General features: G+C 37.2%; 1 protein-coding gene across 1 annotated transcript; it reads right to left on the bottom strand.

The window, feature by feature from the left end:
• Positions 1-961: 961 nt before the first annotated feature.
• Positions 962-10,710, bottom strand: UBE2V2 (ubiquitin-conjugating enzyme E2 variant 2; the record flags this gene model as incomplete). The annotated part of the gene is made up of 3 exons (XM_010287588.1): positions 962-1,830; positions 7,125-7,250; positions 10,536-10,710. Coding segments are annotated over 3 exons (448 nt in total), but the record flags the coding sequence as incomplete, so codon positions are not given.
• Positions 10,711-11,082: the final 372 nt, after the last annotated feature.

Raw genomic sequence — 11,082 nt, 5'->3', positions numbered from 1 at the left:
CAATGGCATGTCAAAGTTACCTGGCTGTTGATAGCTTTTGATTATATTAACTTTTTCAAAAGAACGACTAAATAACATTTTGAAAGCAAATAGCTGACTTGCTCCCAATGTTACATATTCTCAGCAAAATGAATAAAGGCTTGCATCTTCCAAGAGGGGGACCAGGGAAAGAAGGTGTAATTCCCAGAAGGATAGCATTAACTACTTTCTTATGAGAAATCAGTAACAGAACTAAGAACAGTGTTACCACCAGACAGAATACATTGAAAAAAACCAGACCAACAATTGCAGGAGAGGCAGAAAGCATTCTAGCTAGGAAGACCATCGTGTCATGCCATACGATACATGGAATGCAGATGGAAATATGATGATCTGTACCACAGGTATAATTCTTATTAGAGCTTCCTGAAGTTCCTTTTTTGTGTGTTTCAGAAAAAGCAAAAGTGGGACAAGAAAAAAAGGCAAGCAACATGAAAGAGGAAAAGATGCAAGAAAGGAAGAATCAAGGCAGCAACTTCAAAAGCAAGACAAAGAACTGAGAAGTAGGACAGACTTCAGCAATGTGGTCTGAAAACTGCTCAAAGGCCAAGTTAGCAAAGTGAAAGTTATGCTCATTTCTCAAAAGAATCTGGACAGGAGGTGAAGGAGAGGTGGGTAGGCAAGAGTTTTTTGTTTTTATTTTGGAGTTGGTTTTGGGAGTTGGTTGTTTTGTTTGTTTGGTTTTTTTAAATATATAAATACACAGTACAAGCTTGCTTAAAGAAGTGGTACTACAGATGACAGAACTTACTCCCCTGCAACATACTGAATACCTTGACCTCTCAAGTAAACTAAGCATACAAAAGTGGTAAGAATAAAAGGTGCATGTAAAACCAGCAGCAATATTATGTTTGGCTTTCCACTACTTCTGCATGTTACTGTACATAAATTACATCACTATTATAGAAATGGCACAGCCTCAGACACTTTCCACATTTTATTTACATTTTAAGACTAACTTTAATCTCAATCACATATCCATACATTTCCTTTGTTTCACTAAAACTTAAATGCATGGTTTATTAGAACAAAGACTGTAAACAAATATTTGCCATGTCCGATACATGTAACACACAGGAGCTGCTTAAGAGAAATTAATCCCCCCATTTTATAAATACAGGTATCAAAACAATCCTGAACATACTTTGTGACACTACCAGTAGTCGGCACCCACACCCTTGCAAAATTAAACAAGATGAGCAATGGTATTCACTGTACCTGCTACTTTAAAACAAATTTAACTGCAGCTCTTTTACTAAGCAAGATGGATAAAGCATGCCATTTATACTCTGCCTTCTCAAGAGATTATTTCCAGAAACATACATTATTCCACAGCGATCCGACACTTTCTGTCATGCTTTCATCTTGTAAAACCTGAATTCCAATTTTAGGCTATTTCAGGCTTATGCTTAAATGACAGTGCCTTGATAAGAGAAAAAAATAATTGTGCTGCCTTTTTCTCCCATAGTGCCTGAAAACTTATTGGGCATACATATATTATATATATTCTTACAAATGTCCAGGTCATGTATACCAGCTGAAATTCTTTTAATGTGTGGGTGTTTGCATTGTGAGATTTAATCAAGACATTAACATGAGTAGAAGGTTGTTGTTTTAAGACAGGAGTTTGAGAATCAGCTAAAATTAATTGTTGTAAGTTTGTCCCTCTGGAGGCTGTGGAAGCTTCATATTTTCTTTGGACATCATTAGACGTCTTAGCTCTTGAAGTACAACTTTAATGCTATAAGAATTTTGCCATTTTGCTAACACTGGTATGCTCCGTGCATCCACCTGGAAAAAGAAGAGGGAATTATAAGATATTAGGAAATACAAAAACTCTACATAAATAACTATTGACCTAATTGGTCTACGAAAGAGTCTAAGCATTCCCTGATACTTTCTCTGTGGCACAAAGTTCCTATGTTCATAAAATATTTTACGGAAAACAATCATATACTTACACGCAGATACAGTTTCTGCAATAAAATCCATGCAGGTGGACCCCTTCATCCGTGCTGATACTAATATTAGTGAGAAGGAAAGGGGGGGGAGGAGGAGATCAGCGAACTGTTTACTGCAAAACTGGAGCCTATCTTGTAAAATTTGTTTTTTATTAATTTGTTTCAAATTACTCCAAAAAAAGAAAAAACTTATCACCTTCATTATGCCAATATATACACTTGGATTTTCCTCAGTTCTTTAAAAGAACCTGCCACACAAGAGTCTGTAGAACACCTTTCTAAAGGAAAATTTCCCGTGTTTTTCCCTTGCTACAAGTATCATTAGTGATTTATTTCACATCGATATTACATGGTGCTTCTGATACATCAAGAGTCACTACATATACTAAAAAAAGGCTTGAAATATTGAAATAACTAATTCATAATGTTTGGATATTTCTCAGTTCTTTGCATCCTTCTTACAGTAAGTCATCTTATGGAGCCGTGAAGATTACTGTACATCACTTACCAATTTGAATATGAACTGAAAGGAAAGGACATGGGACTTCTCCTATGCGTTTATAAAACCTGTGGGACAATTTACACAATTATATTATAACAGGGAGGTTTCCATAGGAAAGTCAGCAATTGAAAGTCAGCTTGGGAGTTGTTTTGGCAGCAGGTAAGTCCTGGCTACCCAGCCCCTGCAACAAGGAACTTAGACAGAGGAGCCTCCAGCTGTGCAACTGCAAAGAAGGCCCATGGGCAGGAACAGGGCTGTTGCACGCTACTGAATTCCATTGGCAGAGAGCACAGGCAGCCCACATGGCTATAAAAGTGCTGGAAATCACTGCTTTATGATTTAGGCAGCATAAAACATCAAGAAGTTTCTTTTCCCATCTTAATTGGGGCAAACTGAAAGAAAAAACAACACTGGAATCAGAAATAAGAACATTAAAACAGATGTTTTCTTCCTAGATCGCTCAAAAAGTGAGGCTGTCTATTTTCTGAACACCAGATGAGACTAAACCTTTTTGCAGAAGGAAACTGAGGCCAAGGTTTAACAAAACGCTGGCTTGGGCAGCAATACTAACCCAAGGAACTTCTGCTCCCTCTCACTAGGCACTTGTTTCTTTAACAGTGCTACTGCCTATCAGCTCAAGCTACTTTCTGACCTGAATTGACAGAACGCACCTCGTTTAATAAAAACACCTTGGAAAGAAGTGCCTAAGCAGGATCCTTGATCCAATTCACAGCTCAGCACTATAAGCATTTCTCTTCACACAAATAGCATTCTGCTCAGAGTCGGGAACCCCTTAAAGTCGATAGTGCTGCCAAAGACAGCAAATCATCAAACCACAGTAAAAAAGGCAGTCAGATTACTTAATCGCAAACATTAATAAATCAGGAAGAAAAAGAGCATCAAAAGAAAAGCTCCATTACGCAGCAAGATCACACTATTTTAAAATACGTATATGAATGTATGAGCTAATACAGAAAGGCTTTGAAAGTAACGCTGGTCAGACCATCACTGTAATTCCCAGACTACTACTACGCCTTTTTAAAGGGGTATTTGGTTTAACGTGGTAGATAAAACAGGCAATATCAGAGCAGAATAATCTTTGCAACTGGGAAACAGGTTCTCTTTTCTTAAAAAGCACACTATTAAAACCACCAGTGAGTAAAAGGGAAATTCTGATAAGACGTTACCTGTGTTATCAAGTAGCAGCTTAAGTAAAGCATCATTTAGTCTGAATCTTTGTTCTGAGCTACCAAGCTCTTCCTCTCTAATCCTTCTAGATAAGATTAAAGGACACTCCAGAGTTTCTACCCAACAAGCTGGACCCAGCAAACTAGGAACAACATGAATTCATTTCAGAAGTTAGAATAGTCAATACCACACTACTCAAAACTATTCTCCATATAGAAAATGCCACGAGAAATGCATAAGATCACCATCTTTCCTCATGGAGTCCCACAGAAAGAAGAAAAACTTCACAGTGGTTAAGTACCATGGTAACAGAAGAAGGGCTCAGATCTTACGTTCACTTAGCATATAGCTGCAGATGTTTATAGCTGAGTCCCAAGCGAGTTTAAAGGAAACAAGTATTTCCAGCTGTAAATGGTATTTAAATGAACAAAGTGACTGCAAATCCTCCCAGATAAGACTGTTGAAGAGTGCTCTCACAGATGCAAGAATCAGACATCCTCAAATGACCATGGGAAAATAAATCGCATGTCAGAATGCAACCTGTGTTTTATCAATACAGGACACACAAGCATCCAAGAGAAAAGACCCTGCGGCATTAAGAATGATAATTTAAAATACAATTTTACAACAGTGATGCCATTAAAACATAAAGGCATTCTGTCCAGCCCTACATAAGTACTTGGACTAGCTTTTCTGAACTTACTACCCTAATCCTGTATACAAACTCAGTACCTCCATAGGCAAACTGAAAAGCAGAAAACCACAAAAACTAACTTGCAGATAAGAAAAGGAAGACAATTTAACGGGGCGACTCAGAGCACCGAAGTTTAGTCTTTTGAGAGAAAATACTTGTGAAGTAGTCCTCTCCTTTCCTGCACTAAATTTTTCAAAGAGCAATCACAGGGATCCCTGAAGGTATGCTGTTGATGGAAAAGTTACTTACAGGCAAAACTCCTCTCACAGAATAATCAAAAAGTCAATAAAACTGTAACAGTCAGTACAGATAAATTACACGCGCACTTTTTATGCAAGATGTAAAGAGACTTGTAAGTCAAGAAGCTTGAGAATTACTGCCAACAAGGCAGTATGAGACTAGCTTCCTTAGACCCCCAGTAACTCTAGCGCATATCCATCTCCCCCCTCCACCCTTCACACTCCAATTCAACAGAAATCATCACCCTCTAAACTCAGATTGGGGGGCCTTACTTTTCCTCAGGTATTAACTGGCACACACCTCCTGTAAAGAGTACCTTAATGTTACAGGTGTTTTGAGTAGTAAGATAATACTGCTATGACATACAGTATCAGTCTCAGGTCTCTTTCCTGCAAGTCACCAACTTTTTCATGCCATCTATAAGCAATGTGATCAAAAGCTGGCCACGTGTCAAAAAACAGGGTGCAGAAGCACAAATAGTAGAGCTTGCCTGAAAATTATACCCTGTAATTCATTCAAAGAATGCAGCAAACCGCTTATGATCTATTAAATCAAAGACTATCAGAAAGTGAAAGAGCAGCTTGGAAGAAACAAGAAGGAACCAAAACAGGAAGCAGCAATGTGAATTGTTCCAGGGATGCTGAAGGTACCCCCAGTTTCTCTGACACATTTGGCACAACTCTAGTGAGCACAATGGGAAAAGCAGCTAAAATGCAAGATACCAGGACAGTGGGCATATTAAAAATTATGTAATAAATTAGTTCAAAATTCATTAGTTATGAAAACTGTTTCATTAAAAATACTATCTAGTCCTATTTAAATCCATTAAAAAAATAGGTTACGCATTTGCATAGCAACTCCTTCATAATATATACCACCTTACAGAACTGTTCAGGCAAAACTGAATGAAGGTTTTGTATAAGCTTATAAACTTTATTAAAAACAAATTTTCCTGTAGCGATGACTGGATTTTAAGAGTGCTTTTAAAACCACCAGGTGGATTTCCTGTCACAGTATTCACCCTGTTCCTCAGCAAGCTGAGGCAGTGTAGACTGCTCCAAACAAAATCTCAAGCTGACTGGCTCAGTAAACATGAGCCTTCAGGCTCTGCAGGTCTGAGATTCTGCTTCCAGAAACCACCACATACACTCTCAGGCATGCACAGATGAAGCAATGAGAGAATTCTTCTTTACTGACTCAGAATAATACATGTTACTAGGGAGACGTATGAAAATAGTATTATAAATGTGCCAAAAGCTCTGCTGCATTCCAGATTGGCACCTTTTGCTAGTCACAACCTTGTAATAAACATATTCTTACAGGCAACAAGCCACAGTTGTGATGAAGGGCCACAGCTCATTTATAGACAGCAATTTTAATGAGACCTTCACATTCAGTAAAGTTGTTGGCTACACAAGAAGCATTCAAATTAGTTTTAGATTATTTATGAAGCGTAGTGTGCTGGCTTTGGATGACCAGCCAGTACACCACCCTACCACCTGCAAGAGCTCAAAAGAATCCCTGAGAACCTCTCCCTCCACTGCAGTCATTGAGATAATTAAGCTTCACATTTCAGTACTGTTAATTACACAAATGCAAGTCCATCTTCCTTTTAAATCTTGCAAATTATTTAAAATCCAAAGATGCTCTCTGACTCGCCTTTAAGTATTACCTTAACCCAATTACTTTGCATTCTCTGAAGACAAGTGTGAACACATTATTTCCTGCTGACATATGCATAGACCACTGTAAATGCAAGACAGCTCACACCTCTTTTCACTGAGCAATGGGGTACCTCAAGAGTTATTTGCAGGATAAAAGTACCTAGTGAATAATGGAGTAACAGACTTGCTTGAGCTGCTGCCATTGCTCATGTACATGAACTCATGACACCCTAAGTGTGGGATCAGTGAAAGTGACTTATTGCAAATTGATCTTAAAATGAAAGTGATTACCATCTACATCAAAAGACCTTAAGACTGAAGCTCAGAATCACCTTGAATTCGAATAAACAAAGAAAATAAGAGTTGAAATACATTGGTTCATTACAGGTGAGTTACTATATACAGGGTGCAACTCATCAGGAATAACCTCCATTTTTAGTTAATGGAAACATCAGATGAAGTTTGTAGTACTCCTGTTAGGATATGAATCTAATCCTCTTTTATAAGGGTCTTACAAGGGAAATACCTACACATGGCTTAAACACTTTTTTCCTGTTGAAAACTAAAATCTTCAGCTTCATTTAAAAGAAACAACTGTTTCAATACTATAAATAATGTTCATCTCATTGACGAGCCACTAAGAACCACTAACAGATTGCAAACACCTAAAGATTTGAAGTAGTAAGTAACCAAAATTTGATTTAAACCAAGTACTTATATTACAAAATTTAAATATGAAAGCTCTGTCCAACATGCACATTCCTCACCTGGGCTTTTCACAGAAGTAATTTACAGCACAAATTAACAACATGGTTGATCTTACCATTTCAACTTACCATTCCATTGGAATTATTTATTCCATTCATATTAATTTTAGTTACAAATCTAACTGTAGGAGGTGCTTCTGGATATTTAGGTCCACACTCTACTTTCAGACTGTATATTCTGTTCTCATAGTTTGTCTAGAAAGCAAAAAGACAGACTAATGCATCTTACTGAAAGCTGAATATTAATAAATAAAAAAACAAAGCAAAGGCAAGAGGAATAAAGATTAAGAAATATGAAATAATTATAAATCTGTTAATAAGGTGTACCAGTTGATGGTCTTGGATTACTGATTGATATTGCACTGGTTTGGTTATATTGATTACTTGACGAATTTGTATAAATTACATTACTTATTGACTGTACCATACAAAAGTTTTAACAGAATACAATTCTTTTTTTAATTCACATTTACTCTTATCCTTCCTACCCACCTGCATGCCCAAAACAACTTTGGCACAACAGAGGGCTGAGAGAAAAATCAATAATCTTTGGGAAAATTACTGCTTTCCCCTGTAAAAAATAATACCTAACACTACAAAAAAACCTGGAAATGTGAAAAGACAAAGATGTCAATAAACCAACAGTTAAGACACAACCAAGAACAAGATGAAAATAGTATTTGCACAAAACATATTCTAGAAGTAATTAACACTCCAGAAGATATCCAAGACTTTCATAGCTGAGGATTGCTTGGTTTACTAGAGGATTTATAAACTTTGGACAGTAAAGTGACACTTTGCAGAAGACATCACTCCAAAGAGACCATGGAATAGATCATTCTAAGTGCAAATATATTTCAAGAATGTCCAATTAGAAATGAATACGGTTTTTTCTTTTTTTTTTCCCCCCCCCTTTTTTTTTTTATTCTTGTCAAGTAGGCCATGCACAATAAAATTGTCAGTAGCTTTGCTGGTCACTGATGCACATGCTTCTGTGCTCCAAAAGGAAGTAAATCCAGCTCTTCCACACCTGTCTTTCCATTGGCACAACAGATACAGCTAACATAAACCCGAAGCAGTAACATGCCTCTGAACTTTCCAGAATTACCATCTTTAAGCTATTCTGCATCAGCCAGATGTCACTCTCTCCAAGTAGAAGTATCAACCACGCAGTCAAGTTATCAAATGACAGTCCACTCTGTGGTCAATTAAAAGGCAGAGTGGACATCGGACTGCTGAATCACCCTGTGTCCTACAATTTCAAGAAGACACAGAGACTGAGCAGCAACTGGGTCATAAAGAAACAGGGTGAAGCAGGACATCCTTTGTTAGAAAAAAGGTTTTCTGTTATTCTTTCCCAAGCTAAAGGCTCAATGAAAGTAATCTTGTCCTGCTAATGGTAACATAGTTGCTACCACAGCAAGAAAACACAGTTACAAAAATTCTCACTATTCACTCATATAAAACAATTTACTTCCCAGAGAGGGAGGCAGTCAGTTATACTGGAAATAGGCCAAAATGTATATACACTGCTCACAACTCTGAAAAAACCTAAGAACAGCACTCATTCTCATTTCCTTTTTCCCATCCAGGTGGCTTCTCAATTTTGCTCGGTTTTTCAAGGCACTGTTTTACTGCAAGCCAAACATCCCTGGCCAGCTCCCCAAAAAGCCTAAAAAGCCATTTTTGGCAGGTCAAAAAAATGTTTTCTATAATCCAAAACAAATCTTCCCCTCCCCCCTCCATGTTGGTTCACCTTTCAAATGAAGCAAGAAAAAAACCTGAGAAGCAGTTTTTGCACAGCGCTAAAGAAGCCAGGAACATGAAGACTGTGGACAGTATTAGCAATGTTGTGTGTTCTGCACACTATGTAACTCAACCATTTCCAAAAACACGTGTTTTCTACAAACCCTGAAACTGGATATGCAAATTCTCAAGGTGCCACCACTCACTTGGGAGCTGGTGGCTTTCACTGTCTACAACCACCACATACTGCAAGTCATTCTATCAGCAAGACTGCATGCCCCTGAAATGGCCCAAAATATTACTTGCGTGCACTTTTTCATAAAGAAAATAAAATAACAGCACTATAAATTGCCCAAAATAAAAAAGAAAGCTACCTGGGATGCACTCTTAATTATTTTTTAAAACATTTGGGCTCCTACATAATAATCACTCCCTTCAAAGATGTGTTAGGAAGCTACCTTAGGTTGAACCAGAAACCAGTCACAGGCAGTTCTGGAGGATGTCTGGGGAGTCAGGGAGACACTACTTCAGTTAGCTCACATTTGCAAGTTCTTCTCAAAACCCAAAAGGCTATAAGCTTTCTTCAACATGTGTTCAAACACTGTGATTCCACAGAAGCTAGTATCCAAGCATACCATCATTATGCTTATATTTTAAACTGGTTCTCTCTCAAATGCATGCAAATCTTAGATGCTCAGCACAATTATGTAGATATTCAAAACAGTCAGCTGCAAGTTACAGCTAACTCTGACTTCCAAAAGGAGTTTGAATTACACTGAATGTAATCCTGGAACTCTGTTACTCTGGAAGGCATTATCTTCACTGAGGCCAATTTCTGATCTCAGTTCATGACTTGGATAGTTCTTCCAATAAGCCCTGCAGCACTGAAGGACACACAAGACAGTAACCTCATGTTAGCAGTGAAAGACATATGCTAACTTATATTCATTTAAATTACTCATTTACACAGTGATCTTTTGTATCATATTGTAGCTCATGAGAAAAGAGTGCACAGAAGTAAAGATGTGTCCATTCATATATGATGAGGCTGACACTCAGATACTTGAGATGATTACTTCTCTCAAAGTTTTTATCAATCTAGGTTTTATCAGTCTTGATTACATTCTACAGCACTTTAAGTCAGAGGATTAGAATTTTGTGGATATATTTTATCTTACTAGCGGTAATTAAAAACTGCTTGGTCTTCAGGCATGATTCAACTGAATTGCATACAATGCTATACTGAAAGACTATTTGATAGAACTTGTGAAAGTTGAAAATATATTGTCAATTTGCTACAGAATTAAAATCACTAGGCACATATGATAAACTGTGGAAAGACAGTTACCCTGTATACTGTACTATCACTGTACATTTATGTGCAGTAATGATGGAAATATAGACTAAGTATATTCCTAACTCAGTAATTCAGTAATAAGTCTCAAATCACAACTGGCTTACACAGACTGCTGCAGAAACATGCACTAGGGGAGGCTAGACTGAAAACACTTAGTAACATGCCAGTAAGTGATGAATTCTAACATGAATTTACAGTTGGACTCCATGATCTTAAAGGTCTTTTCCAGCCTAAATGATTCTACAAATATACAGTGTTTCTACAACTTCATACAAGGAATTTTAACTAATTCCTGTACACTGTAGCAAAGTAACTTTTTTTTTTTACTTTGTATTGGCTACAAACTTAAGAAAAACCTTTGAATTCATCACACTTACCCTTGGTGGCCCAATAATCATTCCTGTCCATCTGGTAAGTGTCATATCTTCATCATCTTCAAGGCCCCAGCTTACTGTACCATCACCTACTCCTTTCTGCCCTTCTTCAAGTTCTTCCAACAAGCGAAAATTACGAGGTACTTTAACTAGAGAAAAGGGAAGGATGTAATTAATACTGCTCACATTAACGAAAACAATTTCATTGCTTTTATATGTTAAGCACTAGCAACTGCTGGATATTCTTTCAAAGCTAAACAAATTTATTTAGCATTCACACTGTTTTGAAGCAACTAACCACTTCACTGGCAGCTAGTCACTACCAAGTGATAGCAATACAAACTATAAAAGAGAAAATAAGAGCTCTCTTTAGTTTGAGACAGCTTAGTTCAGGTTCTCTTTCCCAAGCACAGTACTGTTTAGAGTCAGTACATTTCAAAATCACTTCACTGTCTGTCAAGTTCTACTCAATTAGAATCCACATAAAATTGATATGGCAAATTCCCTCTAAAATAATTAAAGAATGCAACATTTAACACAAATCATCTTA

This window comes from Phaethon lepturus, unplaced genomic scaffold (genome assembly GCF_000687285.1).
Source record: "Phaethon lepturus isolate BGI_N335 unplaced genomic scaffold, ASM68728v1 scaffold3395, whole genome shotgun sequence".
Lineage (NCBI taxonomy): Eukaryota > Metazoa > Chordata > Aves > Phaethontiformes > Phaethontidae > Phaethon > Phaethon lepturus.
The sequence above is the reverse complement of the archived record's forward strand: the minus strand, read 5'-3'. Positions and strand labels throughout refer to the sequence as shown.